The sequence below is a fragment of the Centruroides sculpturatus genome, unplaced genomic scaffold (assembly GCF_000671375.1).
Source record: "Centruroides sculpturatus isolate CEXI.00-Female unplaced genomic scaffold, Cexi_2.0 scaffold1509, whole genome shotgun sequence".
Lineage (NCBI taxonomy): Eukaryota > Metazoa > Arthropoda > Arachnida > Scorpiones > Buthidae > Centruroides > Centruroides sculpturatus.
Window position 1 is genome coordinate 87,208 of NW_019385645.1, and position 14,755 is coordinate 101,962.

At 31.4% G+C, this 14,755-nt stretch overlaps 1 protein-coding gene across 1 annotated transcript in view; it reads right to left on the reverse strand.

Moving 5' to 3' along the window:
- The window catches only part of LOC111640847 (zinc finger MYND domain-containing protein 19-like), a 28,090-nt gene extending 20,365 nt beyond the window's left edge, over positions 1–7,725 (reverse strand). The window contains exons 1-3 of the mRNA XM_023386919.1: positions 7,505–7,725; positions 3,920–3,979; positions 1,137–1,243 (exon numbers count right to left, since the gene is read on the reverse strand). Of these exons, the coding sequence (XP_023242687.1) occupies positions 1,137–1,243; positions 3,920–3,979; positions 7,505–7,588 (251 nt within the window). The 5' untranslated portion in view covers positions 7,589–7,725. The remainder of the gene's footprint in view (positions 1–1,136; positions 1,244–3,919; positions 3,980–7,504) is intronic.
- Positions 7,726–14,755: the final 7,030 nt, after the last annotated feature.

The following is a 14,755-nucleotide window of genomic DNA, read 5'->3' on the forward strand; positions in this document are numbered from 1 at the left end:
AAAAAAAAAAAAAAAAGTACATTAAAAAATTATGCCATTTTTATATGGCATAAAAATTAACTATTGTTTGCTAAACATTTGAAATACACTAGAAATTTCGAAAGAAACAATGAAGAAAAAAGATAAAATGGAAGATTCTTTAAAGTTATATTTAATACTTTAGTTTGCCAGATGCATTATAATCGTACAGAAATATTTGCTTTCATTTTCTTATAGAAGTTATCATACTCCAACCAGATGGCAAATGGACGATCTGCAAGGATAGAATATTATGGCTTCTGGCATTAGCTTTGAATCTTTGTGTTATGCATATACATGCAAAAATTTACTTCAATTCAACCTCATTACATCCGGTTTTCATTACTAAAAACAATATATATATATATATATATATAAATAGCATCCGAGATAATCATTTCATCGCAGTTTAGGAGCAAAACAGAAATTAAAATTCTATAGCATCACATTGTAAACATATACAACTACAAGAGTGATTAAGAGGAAAAAATAAATAAAAAAAGAATTTTCAAATATTTTAAAATTTAGACAGATAAATTCAATATATAATTAACACATTAAATCTATGGAATTTTGTTTTTATAGTTAATTTAGTATTTTACTAAATGATATCATGAAACAAAATAATGAAGCTTTCACATATCTTATATGTTAAGCAGGAGGACTAAAGAATAATTTAATCATCATTTTAAAATGGTCAAAAACCTTACACTATCTAAATAGCAACCATTCACATTCAGTAAGTGGTGCAGCAGATTAAAACAAGTCAGTATCCTGTTAAGGGTAATATAGCATTACAATTTAGAGAGATATTGTGTTTCTACACAGTGACAGTTATCAGTTCACTTCATGCATAGAAATAGATTGTACCGAACGATAATCTTTGCCTGTTTTTAATGAATAATAATAGAAATATTAGAGAAATTTAATGTAACAGTAGTAACAACATTTATTTAAAAAACAAACATCTGAAAGATTTATTTAGCAAGGATACCATTAAAAAAAAAAAAGGTATAGCAGCAGCTGTAACCTATTATTTAAAAATATTTTACAAATTCCAAAGAGGATTTAGAAAACATGCTCATTTCACTGATTAATAATAGTTTAAAAACACTTACCATAATAACTCGTGAACAAACTGCCCAGCATTTCTGCCTCGCGTAACATCGTATGCATATGCAAATATTGTTGCACCATTACCGTCTCTATCTACCTCTACCCTTGCCTATAAACAATTAAAAAAATTGTTAAATTATAAGACAATTATAGATAAGAACAAACTAATATAATATATATACACACACACACATGTAAATAAACAAACAAGTTTATATTTTGTTTAAATATTTTAATTGATGTAGGAGCAAAACAACAATTTTTCTTACAACTAATCATTAATTTATCTTTATTTATTATTCCATGAATAAGGACGATAACAAACATGTAAACTGTTTGACAGAGGAGATAAACTTTATTTGGCAATAGGTTTACACAATAAACACGTAGTAAAATAAAAAATTCTTTTTGCAAATTCAGATAAACTCTAAATTCCATTAAGGTTAATGTTTGTGTTTATTTCTAATTTATAGTTAATTCCCCCCTTTTTTACTGAAGTCTTAACATTACAAATTAATGCTTTGTATATTGCAGTTAATATCTTAAGATTTATTTACAGTAATGGCAGTAAGAGAGAAAGAGAAAACATATATTATGGCGCAGTCCTCAGACATAACCAGGATTAGTTCACGTCAATACGGTGCCAGTTGGAAAGGGGAAAAAGAAGAATGCTCTAGATCACAATCAGGTTGTTAACTCAAACATTGGCCAGATCTTAATGCCTCATCCTACGACAAATGGAATTTAGCCAAACGAACACAATAATTCTGGCACGGAATATAAATAACTACAATAAATTGCCGCAGCATCCGTGTTATTTAACGGATGGCCCGAGAGGGACAGCAAACGGTTAAAATATTTATGCGCTAAATTATACATCGGGCATCCGTATCTTCTCAGCCGGGAAATACATTTTTACGAGAAGAAAAACTTGAAGAATCATCATGATAAAACAGTAAAATCTATTATGCCTGGAGTGACGAAGGAGAAAGGGGGAGGGGAGAAAGAGAATGTCAATAAACGCATAATTTCGACGAATGGCAAGCAAAAGCATTAGTCATTGTTAATTCCGGATATAAATATTACTAATCAATCATCCGTTCACCTGTTGATCTGACATTTTATTAAACCCATCCCGACGTAAAAACGATCGTTTCGTTAAAAACTTCCGATCGATAATTTGGACGGGAGAAGGGGGGTAACGGTGCCATTACTTTTATCCTCGGCACAAAAACAGTAACTTAAGCGGCCATCTAAACTGTGCCAAGATATCGATATATGTTAATTGTTTGGAGCGGATAGGCACGTTTGCGCCGGTACCGAATGACGTCACCTCCGCTTTTTTAAAATCCCGTGACGCATTTCCGACTGGAAGGGGTAAACGACATCTCTCGGGGAAGAGAGAGAAGGAATATATAATTAAAAATAATAATAATAAATAATAATAAAGAAACAACAAAAACCCCACACGTAACTGTTTTTATTATTTTTTTTATTCTTTCACTTTTACGAACGCTTTCGTCCTCGTCCGACCTTGAACGAACGAGATTCGTTCAGACGACAGATAAATAAGAGACGCGCGTGATTAAAGTAATCTGCGGGAATCAAACTGTAATGCAAATCTCCCGGCGAACGAGATCTCGTTTGCCAAAGTATAATCATTTTCATCGAGAGAGAATTATTACTATTACGGAATCAAATAATAAAATACATTATTCTCCTCCTTCCATATTTTCTGTAGAATAATAATAATAATAATAATAATAATAATAAATGCTTTTAATCTTTCGTTTCGGATCGAGCGGACGATGGCCCTTCGGAGCACCTATTGATTTCCATGGCATGGTAATCCCGTTCGGTGGGTGTCGGCCTCGCTCTCGACCAAACTCGCCTTATAATGATTGCCGCTCCTAAGAGAAAAGCAAAAATCAATCTACTTTGCAGACGGACGGGGCAGGTGGTGAGCGAAACGGTCGACAAATCAACTCGGCGTCGGAAAGTGGGTACAGCTGCGCGTGCACTCGAATGCACCGCCCATGCGTGGAGGGGGAAGAAAAAATAATAATCCAAAAATGAACAATACCGGACGCCTTCCTCTTCGGAGACAAAAATTAAAAAAAAACCATCGCAATCTGCATCTATTAAGTAGTAATAATAAAGTTCAACGGACGCATTTTACTGTTAAATATTTACCGACAGCAATAACGGGACGCGGTTCTTTCTAATCCGGCAGCTGTGCAAAGCGGTCGACATCTGCAATCGAAAGAGATAAAGCGAATCGTGTGTGATGTCATCTATGTCAGATGATTAATACCCCGAACGCGATTTTTCATAAATGCGTTCGACGACGAGAAAATTTTTTTAATATAAAAAACATGTAGTTTTATTTGTTTATTATAAGCGCCTTCCTTTAATTCGTGGGAGTTTTATTAACGGATGTGGTCAAAAGACAGGACCGGACGGATCTCGTACAGTACACTCGCTCTCCTCTCGTTTTCGCGCGACGACGAGTCACGTGCTCGGGGGACAAAACAGGGATCGTGCGCGTTGCCTCGGCAACCAGACCAAGAGATTCGAGCACAAATAGAAATCGGTTTAGACGTTAATGGTTAAGATTTTTACACGCGATGTAGCGGCGTTACGAAGAGAATAAAATCGTGAAGAAAACACCTTCCCCTCGCAAGCGGAGTCGCCTCCGCTCCCCCTTTCCTTCATCCATCCATCCCCACTTTACCCCCGGCAGCTAAGCATCCATTTAAATTAATGTTGACGTAGGTCGACTTACCTCAAACGCAAACTCCTGCACCAACGATATGTCCCTTTCGTCCAGTAGCGTGTATTTCATCTGAAAGAGTTTATTGCATTATAAAATAATTTAAAAACAAAAACACGATAGAAGCGTTTTCGAAAACCCCCGTAAAAATAGCCAAATAGCAGCCAATTAAAAAAACGAAAGGGTGCGCGATGAAAAAATAAAATCGCCAAATAGTAGGCAATTTTTTTCAAAAAATATTTTAATAAAAAAACGAACGGTCACGTGCTATTCGCATCCGATAAGAGAAGGCGGGCGAACGTTTTTGCATTTCTTTTGCTCGAAATGCAAAACTAGTAAACCAGATTTTCCCGATCGGATGAACGTAATTTCGAAATTTCTCACTCTCCGCTGGCCAAACCGCGCTTAAAATCGTTATTCATTTAGCCGAAAAGCGAAACGTATAGATCGATCGAACGAGCGGTTGTATATAGCCGACATCGAACAGTATTAAACTTTTCGAATTGCCCAAACAGGAGGAGGAATGGAAAAAAATTCGGGAGGATATCGATCGATACATAAATATGCTCCAAGAATCTGGGAAATAAATAAAGTATTGCATCCACAATCAAAACGGGGGGAAGAAAGGGAAAAATGGAAGAAAGGAGATTGGGTAAACTGCCTATCGATTAATCACATCGTAGTAACGATTACTTGGCTTGCAAAGCCTTCGATTATGCTACCTTCCAACATTAACCGAGAACTTGATAGAATTTTTGAAGGAACGATCTTCGATCGGTGTCATCCACGGGTCGGTTCGATGGGTAAAAGGACGTTCTAAGTTGTGATTTAGGAAATATTAACCCAAATAAGTCCCGCCCGTGGCCGTTTTCTTCGCCCCCGAATTTTACCCCTCTCCCAACTCTGACGGGAGCCATGATAGCTCCAGTTTACGACTAGTTATCGTCTATTACTGGATTAACTTTCGTGCGATACGATCGAGTTTCCGCTTTGATTAATACGAATCGTTAAAAGAAATTTTTTTTTTTTTTCTGTTCCTTGCTACGTCGCGTAGAAGGATAACCTTTCCAGTAAACAATAGCGAAACGTCTACTCGAGTCGAGCAAAAGGGGGTGGTGGGTACTTCAACAACATCGGTCGCGGCCAAACTAGTTCTTGAAACAATAGACCTTGGCGTAAACGCCGTGACAAATAAACCCACCATCTGTTGTGGAAAGAGATGCAGGCAGGCAAGGCCTTGTTCATTCACCGCATCAAGACATTTGCTAGTGGACGTTACCAAGGTAACCGGCCTACCTTTGACTGCAGTGTCGTTACGATGAATTTCCAACGGCAGACAGATCTTTTTGCCCCCCTCGACCAACATCAAACACATACGGTACCATCGAGCCAGTTTTCATCGATCCTACTACATTCAATCTAAATATCGAATCTGTTGTTTCAGAGATTTTGTTTAGGCATTGTTGCTCTGCTAAAATAATGTAAACTTTTGCAATGGAAGTAAATCTACAGTTCAACTTTCTGCTGGAGGAATTTTTTTTTTGTGTTCCTAAGTATGTAAACAACAACAACTCAACTCCACATAACCTCTTTTTCTAATAAAACCACTGAAGATCTCTTTATGACCTTAAACTAGTGCACTATGAGCATTCAAAACACAGGAACAGTAAGCTGCAATAATACAACTAGTGACTATTTATCAACAATTAACATCTATAACTAGTGACAGCCCAAAACGTTGCCAGTTCTAAATTACACACATTTGATCTAATTTTGCCATTAGAAAATGCTAAATTTATCTGGCATGACAATTTTGTTTATACAAATGAATGTATTTGCATTACCAATACTTGATAAGTGTACTATTTTCAAAGTTATAACCAGTTAAGAAAAATAATTCTTTTATTCACTTCATTTAAATAGCAAATTAATTTAATTACATTATATAAACTACATCTATTGCAATAATACTGTTTAACAATTTGCAAAGTCTGTTGCCGCATTGTTTAGTTCAGGAGGCTGACCTACCAAATTAGTTACTATAAACTGTTCTATTTAATAGAACCGATCTGCCAAATTGGGTTTTTGAAACAAGTCTCCTTCCAAAGCATTTGCACTGGAAATAACTGCCGAAAAACTAAATTTACTATTTTAATGCTAAATTAGGTTGTCGAGCCTACAAATTTGTTACTCTTCTACGAACCAAAAATTGCTATTCCTGTTATTTTGCTTTTGCAATACAACTTTCTAGTAGCATTTTGTATGCAGACATCTTGCATGTGTTTTCTTTAAATAAATATTTACTACTACAATAAAGCGCAAATTATGTCATCAAAAATTAAAATACATAAAAATAGAAATTACTAGAAATTTAATCATTGCTAGTCAAAGTAACCTAGATAAGCTGCATTGTGTCACTCAATTATTTACTCCAACATTTATAATTTATAAGATGTGGAATTTTATGCTAGCATTAAAAATGTTCTTTTTATATATATTATAAAATAGTATTAGCAATTTTAAACATCTAATATCACCTCATGGAATTACAGCAACCTTTATCATATTTCAAACTTTATATTGTTTAAATAAGGTATTAGGTTTTCATTTTATAACAACTAGACTTACAAATGAAAACAAGAATGTCATTCTTGATGAAATTACAAGCATTTTTTTTTTTAATAAATGGAATAATTATCAACTTTCCTTAATAATGTCCCTGCAGAAAGATTAAATCAGTGGATTTAATAAATCAAGTAAAAAGCAGAAAATTACTCTATGAAAAACAAGGAAAATATCAATTTCCTTAACACTTGGAAGGATTCCAGATTTATGTGAAGTAATACTCAAATGAATTTCTGAGTTATTACCTATTTGTTATAATGGTCAACTTCCCAAATAATGTTTACTTTTATAGTGTTATTCCTTCACAGCACATTTAAAAACTTCACTGTGCAACTTTGTAAACAGTATGTTTTCATCCCAATCACTTAACATACTTCCTGGGCCCCCACATCATTTTTCTTGCAAGGTTATTTACAAAATTACTAAACAATCATTTTTAAATGTAGACCCTCGCGTCGCACATTTAACTAGACTAAACAATAGAGGATAATGATAGATATCCGTACGCTTTAACGACTTCAGAAAAAAACAAAACAAAAAATTTATTTCCACCGAAAGCGTTTTTAAAGTTGAGGAAGCATCTCTTTGTTCGATTTTTCTTTGTTCAACTTCGGTCAAGAGGGAGAGCCGTGACCCCGGACGGGGTGCGGCCCAAACTGGCCGGAAACTTTAAACTAGAAGAGGGGGGCACACACGAACTTCAGCGATTGAATCCGGTCTACAGACCGACAAGAAGTTTTTTTTCCTTCTTCCCCAGAAAAAAAATAAATTATTAGGAAAATCAATTGGCAACCTTTGACATTTTCATTATCAGTTAGTCTAGAGAATAATTATAGTGTGTTATAAAGCTTTCTCTTTCATGAATTTTTCCTTCGTCCGGATTTAATTTGCATCTTTCGATTGTGAAAGTTGACATGGTCGAGTAGTGGTTGAGCTCGACTGAAACGTCACACAAACACAAAGAATTCTTACCTTTCCCGCAGCTCTGCCTAATCTGACGATTCCTAATTTGACACCAGACATCCATGATTCTGCCGAATTTGTCGAATCCTTCATGGGTGTTAAGGAGTTTGCGACAAAACCCTTCACACGCGCCGACCGTCCTCACAATGGCGAATATCCAACTAACATGTGCACCGACTTCTATCAACAGCTGGACTCCAATCGCTACCGGAGCGCCCTCCGCGGATTTATATTTCGTTCCATTATCGTCAATCTTATTTTCCTATACATTGACAATTTATTTAATCTATTTTTAAATATCTTCTTCGATATAAGCATACAATACTTTTGTTATTCAATATTTAATGTTTCTTTTATTTACTAAAATAATAATTGTATAATAATTAATGTTCATATGTATATATGATTTTACCTAATATTACGGTTTTAAATCAAAATTGTTATAGACCGACACCTGTCGGAGGAATATGCAAATATATTTTATTAATATTTCGTAATAAAATTAAATAAATTGAAAAATAACTTTTAATTTAATTTTTATTATTAATTTAATAAACATTTCGGGAATTATTTAAAAATATTTCAAAAGGTTTTGAAATTTAAACGTCTTATAATGATCAACCAATCAAATTTCTGCATTAAATGAAAATCTGTTTCAGTAAACAAATTAGTTGCTTTAAATGTGTAACAAGGCATTTGATAGGATAACAGAATTCAGCCATTTAATTTCAAATTCATTCATTCTTACTATTAGATATTGCATTTATGAAATAAATTATTGCAGATTTAATTTAATTTTCTGGATATAAATCTGCAATATTAAAGTTCTAAATTTTTTTTACATATTACCTTGAAATGTTTTCTCAATGATTTACAATGAAAATTTTATGAATTTATAAAATACTCAGTGAGAATGCAGTAATATTGTTTTAAGAATAAATAGTATGCAGCTTAATGTTCTCAAAATACACAAGAAATTAAAACTGTACAGTATTAAAACTGTGATAAAGGATGAGCAACATGTTAGGTTCATAAGTTTTTAGATAGTGGAGAGATTGACAGAATTTGGAATATAGGATAGAAATATATAAGGATGCAAAAGCAAAGCTAAAGTTTAATAGTGAAATATACACTTGCAAACTCAAATGTAGTTTCAAATTTGTTATCAGGTAGTATTATGTCTCGAAGATCAGTCATTATTTCACTTGAATTGGCAATAGAAAGGGTGTATTTCTCAAGGTGAGGGAGATAAAGGCTTGTAGGTGTTTCATTATCTCCTTTTCTACTGCCAGCTCAACCAAAGTAATCTGATTCAGGGACATAGCACTACTCGAAGATGAATCTGCAACTATATTTTATTTTGTAAGCCTATACCCCACTGTTAAAATAATAGTGCTTTAAATGACTTTAAATTATCACAGAATATTGCAAGGATTTTTACATTGCACATAATTCAAACAACAAATTACAACAAGACTTTTTTTTTCCAATTGCTAAAATGGGAAATTGACACAATGTTTGTTGAAAATTTAAAATTATTTTTAACAATGATTTTTGTTAAATAGAATGGTATAATTTATTTAGATTTTAAGCTTTGTTCATGATTTTTAAAAGAAAATTATTGCATGAGGAAGATATATTTGAAGCATGGATGTTTGCAGAAAATTCTCTGGGTGGGGAAGGTTGGAGATAAGTAATTACATCAATAAATTTTTATTTAATTTTTCTGAGTTTTGCACAAATAAATTACAGAATAGATATCACATCAATACAAAAAGACAAAGCATCCCATGGTTGAGGGTGTAAGGTTACATATCTCAATCACATTTATGATTAAAATTCATGAAATTTTTTACTCAATTCCAGGAAGAGGCAAGTGCCCTGTTTGTCCCTTCTACAAACACCCATGACTTAAAGTTATAACAAACAGACTTAAAACAATTATATTCTACTACCAATTTCTTATTGATACTGAAATGATACTTAACATTTTTGGTTTTGAGGGTTGGTTTTATATACAGTGAAACATGTGTAAGCCACACTTGCATGGTACCAAATATTTTTCTGGTTTAGCAGGTTTTTTTTTAAACACACAAAATTGATGCATCACTAAGAAGTTTTCCTGTTAGGCAAGTTTATGTTTAATTAAGATTCTGTTTTGGACAGGTTTTACTGTATGTATATAAAGTTTGTTTGTGTTTAATCCTTTGTTTTCTAAGTATATGCCTAAATTGTCAGATGTTTTCAAGCTATATTACGGCTAATTTAATTAATAAATTCCAAAAGTAATCCAATAATTTAAGCCTATACAGTATTTATCAACAGATCAAGCCTATATTATTCAGACTTTGTTTTTTTTTATTATCCTTTATATTATTATTTAGTGAATTTAAATTATAAATAATAATAATAATAATAATAATGCTAATAGACAAGACTCTTTGCACATAATATATCTTCAACACCAATTATAGAGAGATTTTACTAGAAATGCATTTTGAAAGTATTTATAATGAAATTAATAAAATTTCTCACTTATGCTTTTTCTTCAACAATTTACATTCATTTAATAAAATTATAAATTTAAAACAAGACTTTGATGATATAATTCTATGATTACTATATTTACAGATCTTTGCATTTTTACACTATGATACAATCAGATTTTAATGTGTTTTAAACTATATGCCTGTAATTTATACTGAGCCAAAGATTGAGTTATGGAAAATATATATATATATGTTTAAACAGAATATTTTTTCTTATATCTGTATAATAAATGTTAAATTTTTGACAATTTCTTATAATAATAAATACCATATATTTGCCCAGATAAGATGCTAGTTGAATCATAAAAGACCCCCAAAAATTAAAATCATTATAAAAAAACGGAAAAACCATAATTATTTACTAGTAGAGAGTAGGGTATGTCCACAAAATAGAATATCCCACATGATGTTTTTGTGAATAGTCAAGGTCATTACCCGAATGGCTGAATCAGTGGAAATGTTTGCAAGAATAGCAAGGCAGTGCTACCAGATGCAAGAAAATAAAACTTGTTCATTTGAAAAATTACGAATAGGACACTTCTTCCATCATCCACAACATCATAAGCCTCATCAACAGACGCAATAAAGACAAACTACAGACGCGCCTCGTTTGGACCCCAGCTCATAAAGGGATAACCATAAACGAACAAGCGGACAAACTTGTTAAGAGTCAGCCATACGACACCAAGAAAACCCATTATATTACTCTGGAAGATTACATCAGCATTATAAACACCGAAATCAAACAGCAAATGGTATAACTTTCCCAACCATACAGACTATCAATGGCTCATCACCGGCAGACACATCCCCGTCATGGACTATATGGATCGTTACACTACTATCCTGATACATTGAGCCAGGACCAATTCCCTCATCACTAACTCCTTCCTCCATAAACATAACTTGAAAAATACTGATCGTTGCACCTTCTGCCCGACAGAACAGGATACAACGATACATTGGTTGGATAACTGTCATCGATTTGAACCCGTTAGGAAAAAAATTCTAAACAATAACAATATCATTCATCACAAAATCTTCAAGATAAGCAATTGCCTCAAATTCACGCCCATCGAGATTTGTATACAAAGTATGATCACCTTTTTCACCGTCTACAAGCAGACCTATAATTATTGAGGAAAACATTACTTTCGCCATCTCTCACCACCATGGGGCGCAATAGTCTGTGTAACTCAAGCCCAACGACTACGATAATACGATAGGACATAATTCCGTATACGCTATACAGTATTATTATCCAGATATTGATTGCTGATCTAAACTAAATTCATAGGCTGTTGATAGTTTCGGGGTCATCTTATAGGACAGATATATGCTAAAACTATTAAACTTTGAAGAGAATTTATACCTCATCTTATCTGCGCAAATATACAGTAGCTAGTTCTCATGAAGACGATGACATATCTTGACAAATGCTGTAATTTGCAAAATACATTTTCGTATTCTTCATATATTAAAATATTTATTGCTTTTTATAGAATGTGTTGTTTTTGTATTGTTAATTAAATTAATGTTTATTGATATGATATATATGTTACCACTATAAAAAAATCTAATGACAAGCAGACAACAAAGACAGTTAGTCATTCTGGAGATCTGCATTTGGTGCCAGGCCAAATTCTTGAAAATTTTCATGAATGGTTTTGATCCGGACATGTTGGACTCTGTTCCTCACCACAAATCTGTTCCAATTGTCCTATTGTGGGGATAGTCAAATTCACAATAGGCATGAAAAAAGGATCTTAGTACCCATAGAATGATAAAAAAAAACTTTCTATCACTGAATCTGTATCATTCAGAACAAAATAGAAAATTGTGTTTTGTTTTCTAATTTACTTTTCTTCAATTCCAGATTATAATTTTTCATTGCCTTAAATAAAAGTCTGTCTACAGACTATCAAATCAGAATTAGTGTTTTGCAGATTCCTTATCCATTATCAACTATAAAATCAAAAATCTATAATTTTATAAGATAGCATTCATTACCAGAGTGAATTTAAACATTTAAATGCAAGCATTCTCAAGTCTTTCTGGCTATTCATCTGCTTTCATTCAATTCTAAAACAATAATGTTTAACTCAAATCTTTTAGTTATTTGGAATATTTTTGAAATTTACAATGTTTTTGTTTCTGTAAAACAAAGTAAGCAACATACCTTTAATGGTGAATAAGTTTTCAGCTCAGTTAACAAGCCATTAACCAGATATAAGAGAACTGTTAATCACCATTAAAGAAATATTGCTTACTTCATTAAATTAGCTACAGTGAAACTAATTAAATTTCATTTTGTAGAGTTTTCTGTATCATTGTTACATTCTTGAAGATGAGCAAAAGGCTCAAATGCAATTGGGTTTAAACTATTTAAATTCACTTTGATAAAGTATATTATCTTATAATACTGTGGTAAGAAATAAACATTTGAAGGCCTTAAATTTTATAAGCTCTTGATTGAATGTTTCCAAACTAACAGAATGTCATTTATGTATGTAATATGAGTGATATGATGTTACAAATATAATTTGTGAAACACTTTCTGTAATAAATATAATTTGTGACAAACAATACTAATGTATTGTTATAGTGAAGTGTGATAGATTTTGGTTAGTTTCCTGCTAGGTTTTTCCATTCATAATTTCATGGAGTTTCTTCTGAATAGTTATATAATTGTTGCCGTCAACTGTTTTTCCAATCTCCAGGAAATTAATCAAAATTATGTAAGTGTCAGGCAAAGAAAATAATTTATTTTAATTTCAGATTTTTGTGTCAGATATTGTGCTATTTTACTTATCGCATTTCATTCTTTGTGTCACGTCACGTTCCTACTGAAAGAGATTTAATTATATGTAATCAAATCTTCATCAAAAGGTTCACTGATCTATGTCGTCATTTATAAAATTCTAATTGTAAATAAATTGTAATTAACTGTATTTAATTTAATTGTAAATGTTACAGACCAATTTAAGTGTAAAGTAATCTGTGATGTTCTTTATGATGCAAAATGGCAAACTTCATGTTCCTACTGAAAGACCTGAAACTCAAAAAAGATACTTAGACATGTAAAATAATATAACCAATCATCTATTTATTAAACAATTAACAAGTATTTTAAAGTACATTTTCTTAATAAAGAATTTTTTGTATTACAAAACATTCTAGATTAAAACATTTTGCACTAAATAAAAATCAAGGTATTGCATTTTACACATAGCTTTCCTTATTATAAAAAATTAATAGCACCAAAAAATTCCTTTACAAATAAATGATTTTAAAAATTAGAGACCTAATTTATTTTGCAGAATTGCTGGAGCACGGCTTTTAAATACGTCTGGAGCTACACGATTCAACTAACGTAACTTTTAAACCATTTTCTTTAATTAAATTAAAAACACTCCAAACTAATTTTTAATTTTAAATAATTTTAAAAAGTTTTCTTGTTTATTTTTCTTTTAATGATTAACATATATATACTGTATATATATTCTAAAATTTAATAAATCTGCAAAATATGGGTCTATAATGTTAACAATGTTCACAACCTCATATTTGAGTTCATTAGTTTTATTAGCATTTACAACAATTTAATTATCATATGTATTGCCGTGTCTATTCAAAAACATTACTACTGCAACAAAGTATTTGAAAATAAGTATCATCCCAATAACAATCTTTGTAAAACACCTACGAACATAAGACAAACGAAGTACACAAAACTAATTCATACAAATTCCGGTTGTATGCGCTTCGTTTGTCATAAGCTTAACAGCATATAAAATATATTTTACACCAACAAGTTATTCCCAAAATGTTTTATTTGCATATTTATATATAACTATCTACTCATACACTTATTTTTCTTTTGAATAAACATTATTAGATAAGAACCTTATGCCACATGAACCTAATAAGTTTTATAAACTAAATGGAAGTGATACAAAGATATTTTCATGATATTCATTTATTCCGATTATCATTCACACTAAATACAATTATTTTATAAATGATTTTTATGAATATTTAACAATATTAAATAGAAAAACCCCTGTACCAATGTTTATCATGAATGCTGTAGTCAATGTACCATTTTCTGCAAAGTAACATTCAAATGCTAAAAATCTACAGGTACTTTGGACTTCAGCACAACAAACACAAACTCTAAAATTGTATAATATAAGATATATCAAAATAATAAAAACTAGCAATTTATATTTATATATTTTATTAAAAGAATGAATTTTTAAATGGTTTTAATCAATTGTACATTATTTTAGAAACAAAATTTTGATTTTATATATATATATATATATATATCTTTGTTATGAATACACAGGAAAGAAGAAAATTCAAATTTAAAGTTTTAAAGTTTAGTTTTTGTATATTTTAAATATATATTAATTTAATCATGTATTAAACCTGGAAGACAAAAAATATTTTTTTAATATGGACAACCTTCTTTTTATGATCAATACCTATCATTTAGCTGCCTAATTCTTAATACTTTTATAAATTGAATATTTAATAAATAGCTAAAATGTAAAAAGAATAATATATAATTAGAAAACTCCTTTCTGAATACATATTTGCAATAGCAAATATTCTAATACAAGCTTAAATGTTTAACGGCAGATTGTATACAAAAAGGACTGCATAAAATTCATAAAAATGCTTCAATTATCAGCAAAGCAAGCAG